The sequence below is a fragment of the Pseudophryne corroboree genome, chromosome 8, assembly GCF_028390025.1.
Source record: "Pseudophryne corroboree isolate aPseCor3 chromosome 8, aPseCor3.hap2, whole genome shotgun sequence".
Classification (NCBI taxonomy): Eukaryota; Metazoa; Chordata; class Amphibia; order Anura; family Myobatrachidae; genus Pseudophryne; species Pseudophryne corroboree.
Window position 1 is genome coordinate 99,496,361 of NC_086451.1, and position 27,255 is coordinate 99,523,615.

A 27,255-nucleotide genomic window follows, 5' to 3' on the forward strand; every position below is an offset into this window, starting at 1 on the left:
AAAAGATGGCTCACAACAACAACAATAACCCGATTTAGTTAACAATAACTATGTACAAGTATTGCAGACAATCCGCACTTGGGATGGGCGCCCAGCATCCACTACGGACTACGAGAAATAGATTTATCGGTAAGTAAAATCTTATTTTCTCTGACGTCCTAGTGGATGCTGGGACTCCGTAAGGACCATGGGGATTATACCAAAGCTCCCAAACGGGCGGGACAGTGCGGATGACTCTGCAGCACCGAATGAGAGAACTCCAGGTCCTCCTCAGCCAGGGTATCAAATTTGTAGAATTTAGCAAACGTGTTTGCCCCTGACCAAGTAGCTGCTCGGCAAAGTTGTAAAGCCGAGACCCCTCGGGCAGCCGCCCAAGATGAACCCACTTTCCTTGTGGAATGGGCTTTTACAGATTTTGGCTGTGGCAGGCCTGCCACAGAATGTGCAAGCTGAATTGTACTACAAATCCAACGAGCAATCGTCTGCTTAGAAGCAGGAGCACCCAGCTTGTTGGGTGCATACAGGATAAACAGCGAGTCAGATTTTCTGACTCCAGCCGTCCTGGAAACATATATTTTCAGGGCCCTGACAACGTCAAGTAACTTGGAGTCCTCCAAGTCCCTAGTAGCCACAGGCACCACAATAGGTTGGTTCATGTGAAAAGCAGAAACCACCTTAGGGAGAAATTGAGGACGAGTCCTCAATTCTGCCCTGTCAGAATGAAAAATTAAGTAAGGGCTTTTATATGATAAAGCCGCCAATTCTGACACACGCCTGGCTGAAGCCAGGGCTAACAGCATCGTCACCTTCCATGTGAGATATTTTATGTCCACAGTGGTGAGTGGTTCAAACCAATGTGACTTAAGGAACCTCAAAACAACATTGAGATCCCAAGGTGCCACTGGAGGCACAAAAGGAGGTTGTATATGCAGTACCCCTTTTACAAATGTCTGAACTTCAGGTACTGAAGCCAGTTCTTTCTGGAAGAAAATCGACAGGGCCGAAATTTGAACCTTAATGGACCCTAATTTTAGGCCCATAGACAGTCCTGATTGCAGGAAATGGAGGAAACGACCCAGTTGAAATTCCTCTGTAGGGGCCTTCATGGCCTCACACCACGCAACATATTTTCGCCAAATGCGGTGATAATGTTTTGCGGTTACATCCTTCCTGGCTTTGACCAGGGTGGGGATGACTTCATCTGGAATGCCTTTTTCCTTCAGGATCCGGCGTTCAACCGCCATGCCGTCAAACGCAGCCGCGGTAAGTCTTGGAACAGACAAGGCCCCTGCTGGAGGTAGGTCCTTTCTTAGAGGTAGAGGCCACGGGTCTTCCGTGAGCATCTCTTGAAGTTCCGGGTACCAAGTCCTTCTTGGCCAATCCGGAACCACGAGTATCGTTCTTACTCCTCTCCTTCTTATGATTCTCAGTACTTTTGGTATGAGAGGCAGAGGAGGGAACACATACACTGACTGGTACACCCACGGTGTTACCAGAGCGTCCACCGCTATTGCCTGAGGGTCCCTTGACCTGGCGCAATATCTGTCTAGTTTTTTGTTTAGACGGGACGCCATCATGTCCACCTTTGGTTTTTCCCAACGGTTTACAATCAGGTGGAAGACTTCTGGGTGAAGTCCCCACTCTCCCGGGTGAAGGTCGTGTCTGCTGAGGAAGTCTGCTTCCCAGTTGTCCACTCCCGGAATGAACACTGCTGACAGTGCTATCACATGATTTTCCGCCCAGCGAAGAATCCTTGCAGCTTCTGCCATTGCCCTCCTGCTTCTCGTGCCGCCCTGTCTGTTTACGTGGGCGACTGACGTGATGTTGTCCGATTGGATCAATACCGCCTGACCCTGAAGCAGGGGTTTCGCTTGACTTAGGGCATTGTAAATGGCCCTTAGTTCCAGAATGTTTATATGAAGAGATGTTTCCATGCTTGACCACAAGCCCTGGAAATTTTTTCCCTGTGTGACTGCTCCCCAGCCTCTCAGGCTGGCGTCCGTGGTCACCAGGACCCAATCCTGAATGCCAAATCTGCGGCCCTCTAGTAGATGAGCACTCTGCAGCCACCACAGAAGAGACACCCTTGTCCTTGTCGACAGGGTTATCCGCTGATGCATCTGAAGATGCGATCCGGACCATTTGTCCAGTAGATCCCACTGAAACGTTCTTGCATGGAATCTTCCGAATGGAATTGCTTCGTAAGAAGCCACCATTTTTCCCAGGACCCTCGTGCACTGATGCACTGACACCTGGCCTGGTTTTAGGAGGTTCCTGACTAGCTCGGATAACTCCCTGGCCTTCTCCTCCGGGAGAAACACCTTTTTCTGGACTGTGTCCAGAATCATTCCTAGGAACAGTAGACGTGTCGTTGGAATCAGCTGCGATTTTGGAATATTTAGGATCCACCCGTGCTGACGTAACACTACCTGAGATAGTGCTACTCCGACTTCTAACTGTTCCCTGGACCTTGCCCTTATCAGGAGATCGTCCAAGTAAGGGATAATTAAGATGCCTTTCCTTCGAAGAAGAATCATCATTTCGGCCATTACCTTGGTAAAGACCCGAGGTGCCGTGGACAACCCAAACGGCAGCGTCTGAAACTGATAATGACAGTTTTGTACTACAAACCTGAGGTACCCTTGGTGAGACGGGTAGATTGGGACGTGGAGATAAGCATCCTTGATGTCCAGAGACACCATATAGTCCCCTTCTTCCAGGTTTGCTATCACCGCTCTGAGTGATTCCATCTTGAATTTGAACCTCTTTATGTAAGTGTTCAAGGATTTCAGATTTAAAATTGGTCTCACCGAGCCGTCCGGCTTCGGTACCACAAACAGCGTGGAATAATACCCCTTTCCCTGTTGTAGGAGGGGTACCTTGATTATCACCTGCTGGGAATACAGCTTGTGAATGGCTTCCAAAACTGCCTCCCTGTCGGAGGGAGACTTTGGTAGAGCAGACTTCAGGAACCGGCGAGGGGGAAACGCCTCGAATTCCAGTTTGTACCCCTGCGATACCACCTGTAGAATCCAGGGGTCCACTTGCGAGTGAGCCCACTGCGCGTTGAAATTCTTGAGACGGGCCCCCACCATGTCTGAGTCTGCTTGTAAAGCCCCAGCGTCATGCTGAAGACTTGGCAGAAGCAGGGGAGGGCTTCTGCTCCTGGGAAGCGGCTGCATGGTGCAGTCTTTTTCCCCTTCCTCTGCCCCGGGGCAGGAAGGAATGGCCTTTAGCTCGCTTGTACTTATGGGAACGAAAGGACTGAGTTTGAAAAGACGGTGTCTTTTTCTGCTGATGTGAAGTGACCTGGGGTAAAAAGGTGGATTTTCCAGCCGTTGCCGTGGCCACCAGGTCCGATAGACCAGCCCCAAATAACTCCTCCCCTTTATACGGCAATACTTCCATATGTCGTTTGGAATCCGCATCGCCTGACCACTGTCGCGTCCATAACGCTCTTCTGGCAGAAATGGACATAGCACTTACTCTTGATGCCAGGGTGCAAATATCCCTCTGTGCATCACGCATATATAGTAATGCATCCTTCAAATGCTCTATAGTTAACAGTATATTGTCCCTATCCAGGGTATCAATATTTTCAGTCAGGGAATCCGACCACGCGACGCCAGCACTGCACATCCAGGCTGAAGCGATTGCTGGTCGCAGTATAACACCAGTATGTGTGTATATACTTTTAAGAATATTTTCCAGCCTTCTATCTGCTGGTTCTTTGAGGGTGACCGTATCAGGAGACGGTAACGCTACTTGTTTAGATAAACGTGTGAGCGCCTTATCTACCCTAGGGGGTGTTTCCCAACGCGTCCTAACCTCTGACGGGAAAGGATATAGTGCCAATAATTTTTTAGAAATTAGCAGTTTTTTGTCGGGGGAAACCCACGCTTTATCACACACCTCATTTAACTCATCTGACTCAGGGAAAACTATTGGTAGTTTTTTCACACCCCACATAATACCCTTCTTTGTGGTACTTGTAGTGTCAGAATTGTTCAATGCCTCCTTCATTGCCGTGATCATGTAACGTGTGGCCCTACTGGACATTACGTTTGTCTCCTCACCGTCGACACTAGACTCAGTATCTGTGTCTGGGTCTGTGTCAACCCACTGAGGTAACGGGCGTTTTAGGGCCCCTGACGGTGTCTGAGACGCCTGGACAGGCACTAATTGATTTGCCGGCTGTCTCATGTCATCAACCGTTCTTTGCAAAGTGCTGACATTATCACTTAATTCTTTAAATACGATCATCCAGTCAGGTGTCGACTCCCTAGGAGGTGACATCACTAACCCAGGCAATTGCTCCGCCTCCACATCATTTTCCTCCTCATACATGTCGACACACACGTACCGACACACAGCACACACACCGGGAATGCTCTGATAGAGGACAGGACCCCACAAGCCCTTTGGAGAGACAGAGGGAGAGTCTGCCAGCACACACCAAGCGCTATATATATATATACAGGGATAACCTTATATAAGTGTTATTCCCTTATAGCTGCTGTTTATATAATTTTTAGCTGCCAATAGTGCCCCCCCTTCTCTTTTTTACCCTGATTCAGTAGCAAGTCTGCAGGGGAGAGTCAGGGAGCCGTCCTTCCAGCGGAGCTGTGAGGGAAAATGGCGCTTGTGTGCTGAGGAGATAGGCTCCGCCCCTTCACGACGTCCTTATCTCCCGCTCTTTCTGTAAAAATGGCAGGGGTTAAAATACATCCATATAGCCCAAGAGCTATATGTGATGTATTCTTTTGCCAACCTAAGGTATTATCTGTTATATTGCGTCTCAGGGCGCTCCCCCCAGCGCCCTGCACCCTCAGTGACCGGAGTGTGAAGTGTGCTGAGAGCAATGGCGCACAGCTGCGGTGCTGTGCGCTACCTTAGTCTGAAGACAGGATCGTCTTCTGCCGCCGATTTCACCGGACCTCTTCGCTCTTCTGGCTCTGTAAGGGGGCCGGCGGCGCGGCTCCGGGACCCATCCAGGCTGAACCTGTGATCGTCCCTCTGGAGCTAATGTCCAGTAGCCTAAGAAACCCGATCCACTCTGCACGCAGGTGAGTCCGTTTCTTCTCCCCTTAGTCCCACCATGCAGTGAGCCTGTTGCCAGCAGGACTCACTGAAAATAAAAAACCTAAAATACACTTTTATTCTAAGCAGCTCAGGAGAGCCACCTAGCCTGCACCCTTCTCGTTCGGGCACAAAAATCTAACTGAGGCTTGGAGGAGGGTCATAGGGGGAGGAGCCAGTGCACACCACCTGATCCTAAAGCTTTTATTCTTGTGCCCTGTCTCCTGCGGAGCCGCTGTTCCCCATGGTCCTTACGGAGTCCCAGCATCCACTAGGACGTCAGAGAAAGTACAATAAACTACATTTGACATGTTTGAGTACGCAGACTAATCTGAAGTGCAGGAACCCCCCACCCCCCCCCCCCCCAAAAAAAAAAAAAAACCCGGGAACCTGTCTTTTGAAAACCAGTGCTAAAGAGTTTTGAATAACTTTCTCTTATTTGTATACTAGTAAAAGGACCAAGAGATGCCTTCACATATCTTGGTCAACCTGCAAGTCCACCTCACCTTCTATATACGCATAGACTGTTCTGGACCTTGCAGAGCTCAGGGTGAGTTTTCTTTTGGCACCCCCCTCTATTCAAAACAGGGACAGTGCACAACACATCTCACACACAGCATGTGCCTCACACCTATAAACCAACTCAGACTGTGCACTGAGAGATCCCAGGTGATATTACTATGGTATAGAAATACAAATCCAACTTATTTCTGCCACCACCAATAAGCCTGTAACCAGTATTAGGGCAGCACACTACTACATGTGTAGGACTGTGTGTATATAGTGCTTTATAGTGTGTGTGTGTGTGTGTGTGTGTGTGTGTGTGTGTGTGTGTGTGTGTGTGTGTGTGTGTGTGTGTGTGTGTGTACAAACAGTATACAGTATGTGGATGCTTGCGATGCCCATATAACACCAGACAGCAGAAGTCATATATAAACAACATATATTATAAATGAACACTGGGACTGTAGTACTAGCTACGTGTTCACACAGAAGCATGCTACAGCAAAGCCCACCCTCTAGGTTTTTCCCGGCCATAATAAATCACAGTTTGGTTCCTCCTGTACTGGCTGTTTTTACTCTTGACAGGACGGCTACAGTTCAGGGGTGTCAGCCAAGGGGCCAGTTCCTTTGGGGTTACGCTTCACCTCCTCCTGGCCAGCACCCACCAGCAGCAAGGTGCCATCCTTGTCCAGCAAATCGCTGACAGAGGATGGCTTCAGATACATTCTGGGCGCTGCGCTGGTCCCGGAAGAATGCCACAGGACATAAGGTGGCACCCCTAGGCACAACCACAGTGGCTGGAAGTCAGGACCACAGGGAAGGACTGGAGACTATAGTAGACCGCTATTGAGGGACAGCGCCGGTGGTACTCTAAACCCGGAGCTGGCCATGAGTCAACTGGAGTCTGCGGGTAGGTAGCCAATCAGGAGCAGACGTTCCTGATTGGCTGCCAGTCAGTCGACTAGCCCCAACTGGCTCACGGCTGGCCCCAAATTCAAAACGCCGTCAGCGCTGTCACTACATAGCTGCCTGCTGTGGCACCAGTCAGCAGAGCTGCAATCCGGGCCCCCGCATGGTAGGAACCCTGTACTCGAATCCTGCCAATACCCTGATGGTGAGCTTGCATATGGGTGCAGACGGGAGGGTGTGGTGACTGCGGCCACTTCCTCAGGCTGCAGTGCCCCAGGGCGACTGTCGTGCTTGCCCGCCACTAGATCTGCACGTGTATATATGTACCCCTTCCTGGCACAGACTGGTCCTCCAGCTAAGGTATGTCTCACTGCAGTGGGAGCCAGGACAGACTTTAGGAGATTATTATGTAGATGCCCTCTAAAATACAAGAAATTATGAAAATATACTGCTTTAAACTTTCTACTATCCTTAAAGAATTGTAGAGCATCTTAACTGTCTTTCCGTATAACAAATGTAACAAAGCACATTAAGTGACAGCTATAAATGCTAAAAGTAATAAATTGACACAGATAGGACGGAAAAACACACACACACACACACTGGAGTATTATATATAACCTAATCTGCTTGTCAGAAGGCGGAAAACAATTTCCAAAATGTGTTCCTGCCAAAATTAAAGGAATCATTTTGTAAATACCATCATCTTTGGCGTTGATAGTGCTCTAAAATCACATTAATTCCATTTCACCTGCAATCTCCTGCAGCCGGTCTTCATCAATATTGGGGTCAAAGTCACTGCCAAGAACGTCTGTGCTCCACGTCTCGCTAACCGTTTCAGAGATATCTCTATCGTCCGTCAAACCCATCATATCCCGAATTTCAAACTTGCGCAGCTTGTCGTCAAGGTTGTCTTGTGTGGTAGCTGCAAGTGAGAAGGTTAAAAATCGCAGCCACGTATGCCCAAGTTGCAACAGAATACAGACAAAAGATCAAATTTCAGATCTTCCACTTACCTTGTTCGTGCTCCAAAAGCTGTAGTGCCTCCACCCCATTGCTGCCAGATGGCCCAGGCCCCAGCTCAGACACAGACTCCCCTTCCAGATCCAGGGATGACACAGAATTGGATCTGTTTGAGGGACCTGTTGAACACGGATTTTCTTCTTCTGCTTTATTGGTATTTCCAACCAAATCACAAAATATTTAAATTTTTAACTTTCTCAAAAGAGTTGTGATAGTTATATAGTGTCTGTCAATGTTACAAAAATGAATAACCAAAAGCATGCCATCAGGGCTCCAGTATTTAGCTTTACACTTCAGGCTTGTGCTCAATTAAAATAGGGCAATGCAATTAAGCAGGATAATTTAACGTAGCGAAAAAAGTGGGGGGTAGCCTCGAAACCTTTTCGCTTCGGTCTATTGGTCTATTTAATTACAGCCAACTTTTTTCACCTGTTAAATTTGCTGTTCTGGGGTGTTAACACATAGAAGCAGGGATAAGTTCCCGGTCCTATATGTTAACACTGCTACGGCTTGCGAAAACAGGCTATTTGACACAGTTTTTTACCCAATCTGCTCAGGATCAAAAAAAATCCTCATTAAGTGCAGTCTGCTGGCTGACTTCGTGGACAATTGAATAGACCCGTGGGCTCAAAGTAAAACTGAATCCCCCCCCCCGATAGTAGTCAGCAGCATAAAGTAATATAAACATAATGCTCCATGAAATACAGGTGCCTTTTGGAGTAAGAGGTATTCTAATCTGTTACAAGTCATTTACACAAGCTTTTCCTGTACTGTAGAAATCAGAAGACATTATTGGCAATATGGTGGTATTAAGGGTGGTATCCTATCAGCAGCAGTACTAGCCCCGATGCCGAAATGCATCGGGGCTAATACTAGGATACAGCCCTAGGTCTCTTTCATAGAAAGTTGTGCATTTAAAGCTGTACAGATACAAAGACTATTGCTGAGAAATAAGACAATTATCCCAATTATATATCTGTGCAGGAGGCTGACACTGTAGCTATTAATTAAGGAAACAATGTTCAACCCTATAGAAAGCACAGAAATCTGCGTCTCCCTATTTGTCCACAACCTTTGCGAGTTCCTGCAATAAAGTTGGAACATAAATGGGTGGAATTCCTTCTAAATCTATCGGTCTTAAACACAAACATTCACCTTCTGAGATGCCTTCCAGGTTGTCACTGCAAAGAGAGAAGCGCAGGGTCTTGTCAGGCTTCCCGTGCAGTTTTGTGTCATCCACGGGCACATCGGCCTGTCCGCCATCCACAAGCTGCATATTCAGTACCTGCAGAACCAAAATGGTCAATATACACTGCTCAAAAAAATAAAGGGAACACTTAAACAACAAATCCTAGATCTGAATGAATGAAATATTCTTATTAAATACTTTGTTCTTTACATAGTTGAATGTGCTGACAACAAAATCACACAAAAAATATCAATGGAAATCAAATTTCTTAACCCATGGAGGTCTGGATTTGGAGTCACACTCAAAATTAAAGTGGAAAAACACACTACAGGCTGATCCAACTTTGATGTAATGTCCTTAAAACAAGTCAAAATGAGGCTCAGTAGTGTGTGGCCTCCACGTGCCTGTATGACCTCCCTACAACGCCTGGACATGCTCCTGAGGAGGTGGCGGATGGTCTCCTGAGGGATCTCCTCCCAGACCTGGACTAAAGCATCCGCCAACTCCTGGACAGTCTGTGGTGCAACATGGCGTTGGTAGATGGAGCGAGACATGATGTCCCAGATGTGCTCAATTTGTCTGGGGAACGGGCGGGAAAGTCCATAGCATCAATGCCTTCATCTTGCAGGAACTGCTGACACACTCCAGCCACATGAGGTCTAGCATTGTCTTGCATTAGGAGGAACCCAGGGCCAACCGCACCAGCATATGGTCTCACAAGGGGTCTGAGGATCTCATCTCGGTACCTAATGGCAGTCAGGCTACCTCTGGTGAGCACATGGAGGGCTGTGCGGCCCCCCAAAGAAATGCCACCCCACACCATTACTGACCCACTGCCAAACCGGTCATGCTGGAGGATGTTGCAGGCAGCAGAATGTTCTCCTTGGCATCTCCAGACACTGTCACGTCTGTCACATGTGCTCAGTGAGAACCTGCTTTCATCTGTGTAGAGCACAGGGCGCCAGTGGCGAATTTGCCAGTCTTGGTGTTCTCTGGCAAATGCCAAACGTCCTGCACAGTGTTGGGCTGTAAGCACAACCCCCACCTGTGGACGTCGGGCCCTCATGCCACCCTCATGGAGTCTGTTTCTGATCGTTTGAGTAGACACATGCACATTTGTGGCTTGCTGGAGGTCATTTTGCAGGGCTCTGGCAGTGCTCCTCCTGTTCCTCCTTGCACAAAGGCGGAGGTAGCGGTCCTGCTGCTGGGTTGTTGCCCTCCTACGGCCTCCTCCACGTCTCCTGATATACTGGCCTGTCTCCTGGTAGCACCTCCATGCTCTGGACACTACACTGACAGACACAGCAAACCTTCTTGCCAAAGCTCGCATTGATGTGCCATCCTGGATGAGCTGCACTACCTGAGCCACTTGTGCGGGTTGTAGACTCAGTCTCATGCTACCACTAGAGTGAAAGCACTGCCAGCTTTCAAAAGTTACCAAAACATCAGTCAGAAAGCATAGGAGCTGAGAAGTGGTCTGTGGTTACCACCTGCAGAACAACTCCGTTATTGGGGGTGTCTTGCTAATTGCCTATAATTTCCTCCTGTTGTCTATTTCATTTGCACAACAGCATGTGAAATTGATTGTCAATCAGTGTTGCTTCCTAAGTGGACAGTTTGATTTCACAGAAGTGTGCTTGGAGTTACATCGTGTTGTTTAAGTGTTCCCTTTATTTTTTTGAGCAGTGTATTAGCTCTAGGCTGTGTCACACACCCTCAATTTAGGTTTCCAGAGTAATTTAATACATTAGAGAGGTCCAAATAATCAGACAAAGTAACCAGGTGACCTTATTTATTTTAAGTTTTACTGCTCCATGAGTGGCCCTCAGCCTTGGTTCTCCCCAAATCCCCATTTTTTTTCTTTACTTATTTTTGTGTTGCCTCACTCATTGCTGATGTGATGTTTTAGTCAATTGTCCCCCTTGGGGCAAAATTACACATTTTTCTTGTCTCTCCCCCATTTAGCAGACGATAGGCCAAGGTAGGCAGACAAGTGATTTACTTGCAATCAGCATCCCATTGTCTCAAATATACATGTTTTATAGGTAAAATGTCGGCATGACAATAATCTGGTCATGAACGATGTTTGCAAGAAACAAAAACAGTCTAGAATAAGGCGGCTTATGTCATAGAGAACATTTTACCATTCAGGTGCCCCATTCCTGTGAGCACATTCCTTTATATATAGTAAGAGGAGGAATGGAAATGTTGCTTTAAATGGTCTTTAGTACTGATCTAATCTGTATTAAATGTTCTCAAATGCCACTTCAAATAGTGTTTAAAAAGAGTGCAGAACTAATGAGAGCGACATACTGACTACTTCATTCATTTTTGGGTGTTTTTTTATATTTCAAATCGCTTTAAAAAAAAAAAAAAAAAATTTTTTATTTATTCATATAGCGCACACATATTCAGCAGCACTTTACAGATAGTATTTGGTCACTCACTTCAGTCCCTGACTCCGTTGAGGAGCTTACAGTCTATATTCCCTACCACATGTGAACAGACATTCACTAGGGTTACATTTATTTTTATTAGAAACCAATTCACCTACCAGTAAATTTTTGGATTATGGGAGAAAACTGGAGCACTCAGATGAAATCAACGCAAGCATGGGGAGAACACACCGATGGGGCCTTGGTGGGAATCAAACCTAAGACCTCAGTGCTGTGAGGCAGCATTGCTAAAAACTACTCCCTCAGTACGAGATCTTGAAATTAAATACAGAGTTCAAAGCTTCTCTAATAACTTAGCAGCATTTATTACCATTTTATTCCTTCCTCTGGAGCTACAGGTGAAAAGTCCATATCGAGCACTTCTGAGGCAGCTTTCCACTGCTGCGGCGGAATGGATCCGACAACCCCTATTCAAATCTCATCTCAATTCGACTTTTTCAAGTCGAATTGAGATGAGGGACTCAGAGGAGGAGAGGGGGGAGCCGCAGGCAGACGGAGGAGATCAGCGTGAACTCACTTGCTGGAGCCGGGTGGACACTGCCGTGAGCGGCGCAGCTGTGTGACATCCTGCTGCAGCGCTGTGCTGTAGCGCTTCTCTCCCCTGTATGCCCCGCGGCTCTCCCCCCTCTCCTCCTCTGGGTCCCACATCTCAGTCCGACATTTTTTTATGTCGGACTGAGATGGTCGAAAAGGGGGCCGTTTTCGACACAAGCACGTGGATCGGCAGCTATTCCTCCGCTCCACGTGCTTTTTGACAAGTCGAACTCATCGACTTGCCGAAAAATTTTGGGTTATATTGAATAGGTCGAATCACGATTCGACCTTAAAAAGTCGAAAACTGCCGTCTTTCCGACAGACGGCAGCTTTCGACTTCAATTGAATATACCCCTAAGTCTCTGTTAATACACTATGTAACACAGACAGATGTAACTACTACGACTTCAGATACAGCATGCAACAAATGCGCACACCATGTAATGTAATTAAGGAGCAGTTGGCTCGTAAGTGGAGATGCACCTGTTCTCCAAGATGAGTCAGTCTCAGAATCACATCCTTAATGAGTACAGAAATTGAGAAATAAAATGTACTGGTGTTGAGAGAGAATGGTGGGGGCTCGTCATGGAGCTAACTTTTGCTAGCATTCTTCTACTAGGGTGGGAAGGGGACAGTAGCAGTAATGCCTTGGCCACATAAAAGTCCCGCAGGAACATAACTTATGCCCCTTGGCAGTGAAAGGGTTAGTATATGCTCCTTGGCTCTATACTCTGTATTATATAAAATAAAAGCTGGGTGTTCGAGACGCCTTTGTAGTGGGGATGGCTGGATTATGCACAGTTCACTCCCAAAGTGACTCCAACTTCTAACAGTGTGGTTTTACTTGGGTGTAGTCAGCTGTTTAGCTGGCTTTAAATCTCTCGAGAAGCAGGTCACAAAGACTTCACACGATTAACAAAAAAAGGGCCAGGCCGATTAAAGGAAGCGCTTTACGGAAACGGTGTTAGGAGACAAATTATTTTATAAGTACAATTTGTCTACAGCCAAGTGAGTAACAGCAGCAAAACATTGAGCTTTACCAGCTGAACTGCAAACTAGCATCATTCAACAAGGATGAGCACAGCCACAATGATTCAAACCCCCATAGGGAAGCACTTGGCAGGGAGGCCATTCAGAAAAACACAGTGACAGTCACAGACAGGGTGGCAGTTTCCACTTCCCATTCCCTGATCCAATGCATGCCAAGGAGCTCAGCTTCCGCTCTCTGCTCTACGGGTTACTCTTGTAAAGCGCAAATGTGATGTCATGTGAAGAGAAGTGTAATCAAGGAAGTGCTACAGCAGAAAAGACGCAGAAAGAGAGCAGTGAGGACAGCGGAGGAAAAGGTTTGTGAGATCAAGATATCTAGTCTACACAGCCATGAACACGGATAGGTTGAGGAGGTAGGACAGGCCAAGCAGAGCAGCAGACACAACAGCAGACAGGAAGGGAGTGCAGATAAATACAGCAGAGAGAGTACATTATTGTATGGATCTCCACTGCAGGGCCATATTGTGGACTGAGGCACTGTCAATTATCGTTAAGTGACCTTATAATGGATATTTTGATATTATAAAACAGTAATATTTTGCTTATATTCTTGTGAGACGTATTTTAAATAAAAGTATTATTCATAAACGTAGTTTGTAGAAGGGGATAGGTGGGGTCAGGTGGGGGGCAACATTCTCATAGAGATGCTAGTTAGACCTGGGGTTGGCCCTGTATATATTTCATGTTGTAAGATAAATCAGTGTGGCCAAAGACCCGGCCTATGCAATCTTCTGTATATACCTGTATGCTGCTCTCCTGACCACCGGTCACATAACTGCATCCTCTTTAGAGATGGCCTTAGGGCCTAATTCAGACTGGATCACTGCAGCAATCGAAGTCTGAATCCCTATGTGGAGTGCGCTCACGCAGCCTGGGAGACCAGTGAGATGCAATCAGCATCTCAGGGCTGCAATCGCCTCTGCCTGATTGACAGACAGAGGCGTTCGCGGGGCGTGCCAATGGTGTTAGAATGCCGTTAGCAGGGGATGCATGATGTCCCCCGAAGCAGATGCGACCTGGGACGCGGCGAGTAGCGGCCTGTTAGCGCGCAGGAGCTGCGCTGGCAGGGAGCTACTCAGCAGGTGCAAAATTTAGCACATCTACGATCAGATCTGAATTAGGCCCTTAGTCTTTTAGACTTTTTGAGCAATAAACAGCTTGCCTCTAAGATGACTGCAACTGTATCCTGTGACCCACAGAACTGCACCAAACACTATTCCGTTTTCTATGGCTGTCTGGGTGTCTGCATAGTGTCTCCAAGCTTAGCCCCCTGACAGCTACCCTGCAGAACACAGATCCATGGTGAGGGAGCAATGGGAAATGGCAGACACCAACTAGGAGGTGTTGCAGCAGCAGCGTATCCGCAAATACTCAGGAGTCGGCGGTTTTCAGGTGCAGATTTTAGGGGTCTGAGTGGAAATAAGCAGTTCTGGGTGGCGAATGTAGGAGTCCAGTGGTGGCAGCACGTTACCCGCCCACTGCGCAATGGGTGGAGTCCGTAATAGGCAGTTAATGACACTAAGAGGGAATACCCTATTAATCCAGGCACTGAGGTATCAAATAAAATTTTGAAAAAATTATAGTGTGCCTCATAATTGGAGGGTGTTACCTCATTCTCAGACATCATGCCAGGTGTAAGTTGAGGTCCTGTCCCCAGTGAAATGACAAGAACTTCTTCAGGGTGTCCTTGAGGTGTGACGTCTTGAGGAGAGACCTCATGCTCTGCTTCCATCAGGCTGGTTTTGCTCCTACTGCGAGTAACTTTTGATAGAGAAAAATTATGTTAGGTAATTTTTGCGACTTGTGCCAGACGAGAGAGAGTTAAGAAGTATGAGGAAAACCGCTTTATTACACACAATACAAATGTACAAACCACAGCAACAGTCCGCTCTGTTCATTTTTTAATGCACTACATATAGGACAGGGTTCTTTACAGTGCAAGCAGTAGAAATGTGGAAACCTCTACTTAAGCTTCATTCAGAGTGTGCGGAAACATCTTGAGCACTTTAATAGTGATACAAGTTGCAGCTTACCAGGAAGGCTAAAAATAAAGAGCAGTGGGATACCATTTATGATAGCAGCCTAAATCCAGTTTTTGCTCTACACATCCAATAGCATAATTAATTGATTTTCACTGGTTTTGTGCATTTGAGGTTTTAATTTTACTACTAACTTTTTGTGACAGTGATTAACATTTGCACACTGATATAGCTTGGCATTCATCAGCTTTATATTGTGTAAGCCTGCACTTTACAATCCATTTATCAGAGCGGACTGTACAGGTCACTTTGTACTATACTGAAACTAAGCAAACAGAGCACGTGAAAACAAACTGAGATATGAGTGCAAAAAAAAAAAAAAAAACAACCCCTGTATCCACAGCCATCTAATGCATATACATATGGCTATGCATACATATGTTTATGCAGATATACTAAAGGCAAACTAACCACTTAAAACAGCAGACACATGGAGAATACAAACACTCTGCCACTGCTTAAATACATATCAAAATGGACACATGCATGTGATGACTCAATAAATGGTGTTTATGCCATGATCATCGGCAGTGGAAGAGAAGCCAAGTGTTACCTAAGCTTGCCAGACAAGTCTTCACGGTATTTATAACCACTATGGTAGCACTGTATTAACCAGATGCATCTGTGGTGACAGAGGGAAACAAATGGATGGCTACCAAATGCCTTAGTGCCTGGAGACTGCACACAATCCCAGAGTTCTCCCAGGAACAATAATGGCACAGGACATCTGAGCTAAAGGCTTCTACTGCTCCAATTAGACCAGGATAATTTCCATTCTTTCGTTGTTTACCTGCAAAGGTGATCTCATCATGTGCTTTCTTCTTCTTAAAAAAATAAGATTTTAAACCTACCAGTAAATCTTTTTCTCCTAGTCCATAGAGGATGCTGGGGATTCCGTAAGGACCATGGGATATAGATGGGCTCCGCAGGAGACATGGGCACTATAAAGAACTTTAGAATGGGTGTGCACTGGCTCCTCCCTCTATGCCCCTCCTCCAGACCTCAGTTAGAGAAACTGTCCCCGGAGGAGACGGACAGTACGAGGAAAGGATTTTGGTAATCTAAGGGCAAGATTCATACCAGCCCACACCATCCACACCGTATAACCTGGAATATACGCAACCAGTTAACAGTATGAACAAAACAGCATCAGTCAACAACTGATCTTAACTGTAACATAACCCTTATGTAAGCAATAACTATATACAAGTCATGCAGAAATATGTCCGCACTGGGACGGGCGCCAGCATCCTCTACGGACTAGGAGAAAAAGATTTACCGGTAGGTATAATATTTTCTCTTACGTCCTAGAGGATGCTGGGGACTCCGTAAGGACCATGGGGTTTATACCAAAGCTCAAAACCGGGCGGGAGTGCGCGGATGACTCTGCAGCACCGATTGAGCAAACATGAGGTCCTCATCAGCCAGGGTATCAAACTTGTAGAATTTAGCAAAAGTGTTTGAACCCGACCAAGTAGCTGCTCGGCAAAGCTGTAAAGCCGAGACGCCTCGGGCAGCCGCCCAGGAAGAGCCCACCTTCCTAGTGGAATAGGCCTTTACTGAATTTGGAACCGGCAATCCAGCCGTAGAATGAGCCTGCTGAATCGTGTTACAGATCCAGCGAGCAATAGTCTGCTTAGAAGCAGGAGCGCCAACCTTGTTGGCCGCATACAGGACAAACAGAGCTTCTGTTTTCCTAATTCGAGCCATCCTGGCTACGTAAATTTTTAAGGCCCTGACTACATCAAGGGATTTGGAATCCTCCAAATCTCCCGTAGTCACAATAGGTTGGTTCATATGAAACGATGACACCACGAGTCCTCAACTCTGCTCTATCCACATGGAAAATGAGATAGGGGCTCTTATGAGACAAGGCCGCCAATTCGGACACCCGCCTTGCAGATGCCAAGGCCAACAACATGACCACCTTCCAAGTGAGAAATTTTAACTCAACAGTTTGAAGAGGCTCAAACCAGAGAGATTTTAGGAACTGTAACACCACGTAAAGGTCCCATGGACCCACTGGGGGCACAAAAGGAGGCTGGATGTGCAGCACTCCCTTTACAAAAGTCTGGACTTCTGGGAGAGAAGCCAATTCTTTCTGGAAGAATATAGAAAAGGCAGAAATCTGTACCTTAATGGAGCCTAACTTTAGGCCCATATCGACTCCAGTCTGTAGAAAGTGGAGAAACCGGCCCAAGTGGAAGTCTTCCGTAGGAGCATTCTTGACTTCACACCAAGAAACATACTTCCTCCAGATACGGTGATAATGTTTCGCCGTCACCTCCTTCCTAGCCTTTATCAGAGTAGGGATGAGTTCTTCCGGAAATACCCTTCCCAGCGCTAGGATTTGGTGTTCAACCGCCATGCCGTCAAACGTAACCGCGGTAAGTCTTGGAACACGCAGGGCCCCTGCTGTAACAGGTCCTCCCTGAGAGGAAGAGGCTATGGATCTTCTGTGAGCAGCTCCTGAAGATCTGAATACCAGGCCCTTCGAGGCCAATCTGGAACAATGAGTATTGTCTGCACTCTTTTTCGCCTTATGATTCTTAGTATCCTTGAGATGAGAGGAAGAGGAGGGAACACATAGACCGACTGAAACACCCATGGTGTCACGAGAGCGTCCACCGCTACTGCCTGAGGGTCCCTTGACCTGGCACAATACCTCCGAAGCTTCTTGTTGAGGCGTGACGCCATCATGTCTATTTGAGGAAGTCCCCAAAGACTTGTTATCTCTGCAAAAACTTCTTGATTAAGTCCCCACTCTCCTGGATGGAGATCGTGTCTGCTGAGGAAGTCTGCTTCCCAGTTGTCCACTCCCGGTATGAATACCGCTGACAGAGCGCTTACGTGATTTTCTGCCCAGCGCAGAATCCTGGTGGCTTCCGCCATTGCCACTCTGCTCCTTGTCCCGCCTTGGCGGTTTACATGAGCCACGGCTGTGACGTTGTCTGATTGAATCAGAACCGGTAGGTCGCGAATAATATTCTCCGCTTGTCGTAGGCTGTTGTATATGGCCCTCAATTCCAGTATGTTGATGTGTAGACAAGCCTCCTGGCTTGACCACAGTCCCTGAAAATTCCTTCCTTGTGTGACTGCTCCCCATCCTCGGAGGCTCGCGTCTGTGGTCACCAGAACCCAGTCCTGAATGACGAACCTGCGACCCTCTAGAACAGGGGTGGCCAACCAGTCAGAGGCAAAGAGCCAAAAAATATCTGTAGTCAAGCTAAAGAGCCACTGTCATGCGCGCGCCTTCGGTGCGCGCAAAAAAAAATGGGCGTGGCCTAGCTGGCATAAACCCACGCCCCTTTTTTGTGTGCATGCCTACAGTATGATGTTTGTAGGAGCATGACTGTGTGTGTCGTTCTCCCCCATTTTTAGTCACGCAGGTAGTGAGCTCAGTACATAGAAAATAATACATCATCTGCACACAATCTTCCCAGTTTAAAACTTTGTTTACCTTTTTACTTTGCAAACATAGAGAAAGCCATATTCACATAAAATACACTGAAACAAGCCAGATCAACAGAAAATACACCGAAAAAAGCCAGTTCCACATAAAATACACTCCCCAAGAAAATACACTTGAAAAATACACTTCTACATAAAATGTTTTTTTAAAAACCCACAAACACATAAAATACATTTTGAAATTCAAAACCACATAAATTAATCGAAAAATTCAGATTCACATAGTACACGTCAACCTCTCCATGTGTCACTCCAGCCCCCTCCCATGTCATTCCATCCCAGGGACGGATTATAGGTGGGGTGACAGGGGACACCTTATCCACTATCCAGCACCCCCCCAGCTCCACACACAGTATCAAGTATCCCTCAGCTCCAAACACAGTAGCCAGCATTCCCTGCCCACACACAGTAGCCAGCATCCCCCCCACCTCCAAACACAGTCGCAAGCATCCCCCCAGCTCCTCACACAGTATCCACTATCCCCCCCCAGCTCCACACACAGTATCCACTATCCAGCACCCCCCCCCAGCTCCACACACAGTATCCACTATCCAGCACCCCACCCCCCAGCTCCACACATAGTATCCGCTATCCAGCACCCCCCTCAGCTCCACACACAGTAGTCAGCATTCCTCCCCCCCAGCTCCACACACAGTAGTGAGCATTCCCCCCCAGCTCCACACACAGTAGCCAGCATCCCCCCAGCTCCAAACCCAGTAACCAGCATCCCCCCCAGCTCCACACACAGTAGCCAGCACCCCCCCCCCCCCAGCTCCAAACACAGCCTAATATCCAAGACCCGAGTATTCCCTCCTCCTCCCCTCTCACTCCCCGCTGGTATTTAGCATCTGATCTCCTCATTGCATGGCGCGTGGTGCTGGCTGGGCCGCCCTCACCGCACAGATGACAGCGGCGCCTGGGCCACCCTCACCGCACAGATGACATCGGCGCCTGGGTCCCCCTCATCATGCAGATAGGCTCTCAAGGCAGGCTCCAGGCTCCACCACCACCCCCTCCTCTGCTGTGGCATTTAGACATCACCCGCAGCCTAGACCGGAATGCATACTTACAGCAGCGTCCACGAGTCCCGCAACTGCATCCTCTCCTGTGGCAGCGGCTCCGCCTCTCATTAAGCGATGTGACGTCCTAACTTCACATCCCGCATAGAGCGGAGCAGTGCCGGCGCCTCCCAAGCCTCCTGTGAAGGAGGCAGGCTGTTGGAAGGCTGAGACAAGTGCCGGGTGCGAGTCATGAATGAATGAATGAGTCACTTGAATGAAAGAGAGCGGGAGCCGCATCACAACAAGGAGAGAGCCGCATGCGGCTCGAGAGCCGCGGGTTGGCCACCCCTGCTCTAGAAGGTGAGCACTCTGGAGCCACCACAGGAGAGACACCCTGGCCCTGTGGGACAGAGTTATTTTCTGATGTATTTGAAGGTGGGACCCGGACCACTTGTCCAGAAGGTCCCACTGAAACGTCCTCGCATGAAACCTGCCGAAGGGGATGGCCTCGTAGGTCGCCACCATTTTCCCCAGTACTCGAGTGCATTGATGGACTGACACTCTTTTCGGTTTTAACAGGTCTCTTACCATGTTCTGGAGTTCCTGGGCTTTTTCCCTCGGGAGAAAAACCCTCTCTCGTTCTGTGTCAAGAATCATGCCTAAGAAAGAAAGCCGAGTCGTTGGAACCAACTGCGACTTTGGTAGATTTAGAATCCATCCATATTGCTGTAGCACTCCCAGGGAGAGCAACACGCTTTTCTGCAACTGTTCCTTTGATCTCGCTTTTATCAGGAGATCGTCCAAGTACAGGATAATTGTGACTCCCTGCCTGCGTAGGAGCATCATCATTTCCGCCATTACCTTGGTGAACACCCTCGGGGCCGTGGAAAGCCCAAACGGCAACGTCTGAAACTGGTAATGACAGTCCTGTACAGCGAATCTCAGGTATGCCTGATGAGGAGGATATATGGGGACGTGAAGGTATGCATCCTTTATGTCTAATGACACCATAAAATCCCCCCCTACCAGGCTGGAGATGACGGCCCTGAGCGATTCCATCTTGAACTTGAACCTTTTTAAGAACAGGTTAAGGGATTTTAGATTTAGAATGGGTCTGACCGAGCCATCCGGTTTCGGGACCACACAGAGTTGAATAGTACCCTTTCCCCTGTTGTGTTAGGAGAACATTGATAATCACTTGCTGTTGACACAGCTTTTGAATTGCAGCTAAAATTATCTCCATCTCTGGGGGAGAAGCTGGTAAAGCTGATTTGAAGAATCGACGAGGAGGCACGTCTTCGAATTCCAGCTTGTAGCCCTGGGATACAATTTCCATCGCCCAAGGATCCACGTCCGACTGAACCCAGACGTGGCTGAAGAGTCGAAGACATGCCCCCACCGGTGCGGCCTCCCTCAGTGGAGCCCCAGCGTCATGCGGTGGATTTAGTAGAAGCCGGGGAGGACTTCTGTTCCTGGGAACTGGCCGTAGCAGGCATTCTTTTCCCTCTACCCTTACCTCTGGCGAGGAAGGAAGAGCCCCGACCTCTTATGGACTTATGCGACCGAAAGGACTGCATCTGATACTGTGGAGTTTTCTTTTGCTGTGGGGGAACATAAGGCAAAAAGGTAGATTTACCCGCGGTAGCTGTGGAAACTAGGTCAGCGAGACCTTCCCCAAATAAAACCTCACCCTTGTAAGGTAAAACTTCCATATGCCTCTTTGAGTTGGCATCACCCGTCCATTGGCGGGTCCACAGTGCTCGCCTAGCCAAGACCGCCATCGCGTTGGCCCTTGAACCTAGTAGTCTGACGTCTCTCACATATAAGACTGCTTCTTTGATGCGACCTAAGGTCAACAAAATGGTATCCCTATCTAGGGTATCAATATCAGCTGACAAGGTATCTGGCCAAGCTGCTACTGCGCTACAGACCCAAGCCGATGCTATAGCCGGTCTGAGTAAAGCACCAGTATGTGTATAAATTGATTTTAAAGTCGTTTCCGGTCTGCGATCAGCAGGATCTTTGAGAGCTGCCGTGTCTGGGGATGGTAGCACCACCTTTTTGGATAAGCGTGTCAAAGCTTTGTCCACCCTGGGTGAGGATTCCCACCGTACCCTGTCCTGTGCCGGGAAAGGATACGCCATAAGAACTCTTTTGGGAATCTGCAGTTTTTTGTCTGGAGTTTCCCAAGCTTTTTCAAATAACCCGTTCAGCTCATGAGATGGGGGAAATGTTACCTCAGGTTTCTTTACCTTAAACATGTGTACCCTCGTGTCAGGGACAGAGGGGTCATCTGTGATATGCAAAACATCTTTTATTGCAATAATCATATAATGAATACTTTTGGCCACTCTTGGGTGTAGCCTTGCATCATCGTAGTCGACACTGGAGTCAGAATCCGTGTCGGTATCAGTGTCTGCTATTTGGGATAGGGGACGTTTTTGAGACCCTGAAGGGCCCTGTGATACCGTCAAAGCCATTGATCGACTCCCCGTATTATCCCTGGACTCTGCTTTGTCCAATCTCTTATGTAACAAGGTCACATTTGCATTTAAAACATTCCACATGTCCAACCAATCAGGTGTCGACGTTGCCGACGGAGACAGGCAACGCCGACACCACAATCATCTGCTCCACCTCCTCTCTAGAAGAGCCTTCCGCCTCAGACATGCCAACACAGGCGTACCGACACCCCCCACACACACAGGGATTGTGTGTGTATATATATATATATATATATATATATATATATATATATATATATATATATATAGATAGATATATATATATATATATATATATATATATATATATATATATAGATAGACAGTTCCCCCAATAAGGCCCTTTGGAGAGACAGAGAGAGAGTATGCCAGCACACACCCAGCGCCAATAACACTGGAAACAAAATTCCCAGATAAACAGCGCTTTTATATAGTCATATAGATAAATCTATACACTCACTGTGCCTTACAAGTGCCCCCCCCCCCTTTTTTGCCCTTTGTCACCGTGTTCAGCAGGGGGGAGTCCGGGGAGCCAGCTTCTGCAGTGTGCTGTGGAGAAAATGGCGCTGGTTAGTGCTGTGAGATCAAGCTCCGCCCCCTCAGCGGCAGGCTTCGGTCCCGCTCAAATTTATTTATACTGGCGGGGGATTATAAAATATACTGCCTCCGCAGCCTATATATTCATATGAGCCAGTCCTAGAGGTTTATTGCTGCCCAGGGCGCCCCCCCCTGCGCCTTGCACCCATCAGTGCCTGTAGTGTGTGGGAGCAATGGCGCGCAGCGTTACCTCATATAAAGATCTGAAGTCTTCTGCCGCCTTTGAAGTCTTCTTTCTTCTTATACTCACCCGGCTTCTATCTTCCGGCTCTGCGAGGAGGACGGCGGCGTGGCTCTAGGACGAACGGCGAGGGTGAGACCTGCGTTCCGACTCCCTCTGGAGCTAATGGTGTCCAGTAGCCTAAGAAGCAGAGCCTATCATTTAAGTAGGTCTGCTTCTCTTTCCTCAGTCCCACGATGCAGGGAGCCTGTTGCCAGCAGTGCTCCCTAAAAATAAAAAACCTAACAAAATTATTTTTCCAGAGAAACTCAGGAGAGCTCCCCTGTAATGCACCCAGTCTCCTCTGGGCACAGGATCTAACTGAGGTCTGGAGGAGGGGCATAGAGGGAGGAGCCAGTGCACACCCATTCTAAAGTTATTTATAGTGCCCATGTCTCCTGCGGAGCCTGTCTATACCCCATGGTCCTTACGGAGTCCCCAGCATCCTCTAGGACGTAAGAGGGGGGGGGGAAACAAAACACTTTTACTGCATACTTCCACCCTACCGTGTGGTATTCCTGTGAGGTGTGCTTCCACTGATTGCACACCCTGCCTGCAGCATCTAACACAGTGCACCCCAAATGGGGGCCTCTGGTAGTTCCTCTGCGCGCAGCATGTGCCTCAAGTGCCCGTTCTCCCATGTATGCATTGGGCCCATGTATGGCTTACCTCCCAGTGTAACCTCTCTAGCGCATCCAATATGGCTGCCTCATCTGGTACGCATGTGGATGGGATGGAAATACATGGACCTGATAGTTTTGTTTGTACCCTACTCTGAATGTTAGGATGCTGCAATCACCCCAATTTTGTGTCACCTCTTCTAGGGATGGACTATTCCACCAAGGGTAATCCTACGCTGTGCGCCGAAGATGGCTGCCGCACCTGGTACCCTGTGAGGGTGGAATACACAGCCCATGGAAGTTATTACACAAAATGCCTACACCAACCCTGCATTATGATTACTCTATGCATTTTAGATTTTCATTTTTATGCCTGTGTATTGCTGTATTAATCTTCTGTATTATGCTTGTTTTGATGTAAAGCGCCTTGTTTGGAGAAAGATCGCTATATAAATAAAATTATTATTATTATTCTAAACCTCCTGAAGCCACTAAGAGTTGTATGAGGCGGAGAAACATGTAAAGATCCGTTGTATATCACACCAGCAGGAGTTGCTGTGCTAACTTACTGGGCTTCACTCTGGAAAAGGCTGTATCATATGAAAAGAACCAGTAGCCAGGAGGGCACAACACTTGTTCATACCTCTTGGACAAATCCTAAGTAAACATTCTGCTTCAACATATACATTGCCTGCCCAATGAGCGTGAAGAGGAAGAGGTAAATATAAGTTTATGACCTCCATTCATTCTATGACTACTGAACACTGCTGTTATTGCGGCTATAAAAGCCTGACCTGCATGTGCTTAGAGCGCAACAGCTAATGCTCTTAATGACGGATTTACTAACTTCTGCATGTGTCTAAGCAGACAACATATCCTCACGCTCGTTATACTAACATAGTCTGCAGTATTCAATTGTTATATCGCGCCCAATCTTCCGTCTAATTGTTCTTTTATTGTGACCATAAGTGATGGGTTTAACCATATTAAGCGGCTAAACCCGACCAAACTAATGAGCGCTCAAACAAGTCACTATTCCCTCCAGGAGGGGGTAGACTGAAATTATGGTGCCCGATCGTGCCCGAACAGAGTAATAGTTGAATAGCTCCATTGAGTGGCATCTACTGGCGATAAAATAGTTGAATATCACCCACTGACTGCTATTATCTTCATACTTATATGAATTTGAAGTCAGATGGCCAGACATAGAACTTTAATATTTAAAGACAATTCATTAAAGGGTAGATAGTTTAGGATTGTTTTACTCCTATTATCGACTGCGTGTGATATACAATTTTATTATATATATTTTCATACTCACAGGCCAGTGTGAGTGTAGTGAAATACTGAGTAACATTAAATAACCTATTTTTTAGCGCTTGTTGTTTTGGTTTGTATGTTCGGTAACGGGATGAGTTTTTCCCAGTTGATAGTTCTAAAATGCCTGTTATTTAAGAAACTAACTCAATCAGTGCCAGTTCCTCTTCCTTTTTGTCTAGTCATAAAGAAGTCTGATATATGGCTTGAAAACGTTTTTTTAATGTTAACCTGAATGTGTAAAGAGCTCGAGAAAAACTCACTGCCTAAAACGTAACCTCCTGGTATTACATAAATGTATTCAACCGACGGTTGGGCTGTCCACATTATGTCATAGCAAACCTTCCCTCAACCACTCCCTAAACGATTCTACATTACATACAGTATCCCAATAAGTGAGATGACCATCTGTTAAAGAATTGTCAGTTTTAAATGGACAGTCCACATACCCAATGTGCTCTTTAGATTATCCCACATACACATGGGTAAAGGGTAAATCCTTTTCTCGTAGTCCATAAGGATATTGGGGACACATTAGTACAATGGGTATAGATGGGGTCCAAAGGAGCCAGTGCACTTAAAATTTCTTCCACTGGGTGTGCTGGCTCCTCCCCTCTATGCCTGGGCGCACCTAGTCACTGTGAGCGTCTCCGTATGGACGCGCGCGCGCACCCGGACGGAGACGCTCCCCATTCACTTTAATAGAGAGCGTCTCAGTCCCCGCGCCCGGACAGACACGTTCTGAATGGGAAGTGGCTTGTGCACTCCCGGCGTGACTAGGCGGACGGATCGCTTAGTCACGCCGGGAATGCACGTGTGTGCAGCAGCCAGGTAAGATAACGGAAGCTCCGCCTCAGTATACTGACCGCCACTCCTTCAGATGGTAACAATAAAACTGGTGGCCAAGAAATAAAATTTATGTTTTGTAAGAAATAGATTATATATATATACATATATATAATAAGAATTTACTTACCGATAATTCTATTTCTCGGAGTCCGTAGTGGATGCTGGGGTTCCTGAAAGGACCATGGGGAATAGCGGCTCCGCAGGAGACAGGGCACAAAAAGTAAAGCTTTACGATCAGGTGGTGTGTACTGGCTCCTCCCCCTATGACCCTCCTCCAAGCCTCAGTTAGGATACTGTGCCCGGACGAGCGTACACAATAAGGAAGGATTTATGAATCCCGGGTAAGACTCATACCAGCCACACCAATCACACCGTACAACCTGTGATCTAAACCCAGTTAACAGTATGATAACAGAGGAGCCTCTGAAAGATGGCTCCCTACAACAATAACCCGATTTAGGTAACAATAACTATGTACAATTATTGCAGATAATCCGCACTTGGGATGGGCGCCCAGCATCCACTACGGACTCCGAGAAATAGAATTATCGGTAAGTAAATTCTTATTTTCTCTATCGTCCTAGTGGATGCTGGGGTTCCTGAAAGGACCATGGGGATTATACCAAAGCTCCCAAACGGGCGGGAGAGTGCGGATGACTCTGCAGCACCGAATGAGAGAACTCCAGGTCCTCCTTAGCCAGGGTATCAAATTTGTAGAATTTTACAAACGTGTTCTCCCCCGACCACGTAGCCGCTCGGCAGAGTTGTAATGCCGAGACCCCTCGGGCAGCCGCCCAAGAAGAACCCACCTTCCTTGTGGAGTGGGCTTTTACCGATTTTGGCTGTGGCAGGCCTGCCACAGAATGTGCAAGCTGAATCGTACTACAAATCCAGCGAGCAATAGTCTGCTTAGACGCAGGAGCGCCCAACTTGTTGGGAGCATATAGTATAAACAGTGAGTCAGATTTCCTGACTCCAGCTGTCCTTGAAATGTATATTTTTAAAGCTCTGACAACGTCCAACAACTTGGAGTCCTCCAAGTCGCTTGTAGCCGCAGGCACTACAATAGGCTGGTTCAGATGAAATGCTGACACCACCTTAGGGAGAAAATGTGGACGAGTCCGCAGTTCTGCCCTGTCCGAATGGAAAATCAGATATGGGCTTTTGTAAGATAAAGCTGCCAGTTCTGACACTCTCCTGGCCGAAGCCAGGGCTAGTAGCATGGTCACTTTCCATGTGAGATATTTCAAATCCACATTTTTTAGTGGTTCAAACCAATGAGATTTGAGAAAGTCCAAAACAACATTGAGATCCCACGGTGCCACTGGAGGCACCACAGGGGGCTGTATATGCAGTACTCCCTTAACAAAGGTCTGGACTTCAGGAACTGAAGCCAATTCTTTCTGGAAGAAAATCGACAGGGCCGAAATTTGAACCTTAATAGATCCCAATTTGAGCCCCATAGACAATCCTGATTGCAGGAAATGTAGGAATCGACCCAGTTGAAATTCCTCCGTCGGAGCACTCCGATCCTCGCACCACGCAACATATTTTCGCCAAATGCGGTGATAATGTTGCGCGGTTACTTCCTTCCTTGCTTTAATCAAGGTAGGAATGACTTCTTCCGGCATGCCTTTTTCCTTTAGGATCCGGCGTTCAACCGCCATGCCGTCAAACGCAGCCGCGGTAAGTCTTGAAACAGACAGGGACCCTGCTGAAGCAAGTCCCTTCTCAGAGGTAGAGGCCACGGATCCTCCGTGATCATCTCTTGAAGTTCCGGGTACCAAGTCCTTCTTGGCCAATCCGGAACCACTAGTATCGTTCTTACGCCTCTTTGCCGTATAATTCTCAATACTTTTGGTATGAGAGGCAGAGGAGGAAACACATACACCG

General features: G+C 47.3%; 1 protein-coding gene across 11 annotated transcripts in view; it reads right to left on the minus strand.

Annotated features, from left to right (window-relative positions):
- Nucleotides 1-27,255, minus strand: part of GAPVD1 (GTPase activating protein and VPS9 domains 1) — a 279,694-nt gene that overhangs the window by 124,084 nt on the left and 128,355 nt on the right. For 4 of the 11 annotated variants that reach the window (XM_063936820.1, XM_063936825.1, XM_063936823.1 and 1 more), the window contains 4 exons: nucleotides 14,354-14,505; nucleotides 8,671-8,800; nucleotides 7,509-7,658; nucleotides 7,244-7,417 (listed from right to left, as the gene is read on the minus strand). In XM_063936820.1, coding sequence (XP_063792890.1) covers nucleotides 7,244-7,417; nucleotides 7,509-7,658; nucleotides 8,671-8,800; nucleotides 14,354-14,505 — 606 coding nt within the window. Of the gene's footprint in view, nucleotides 1-7,243; nucleotides 7,418-7,508; nucleotides 7,662-8,670; nucleotides 8,801-14,353; nucleotides 14,506-27,255 lie in introns of all 11 variants that reach the window. The other 7 variants (XM_063936822.1, XM_063936819.1, XM_063936824.1 and 4 more) reach the window with 2 other exon arrangements.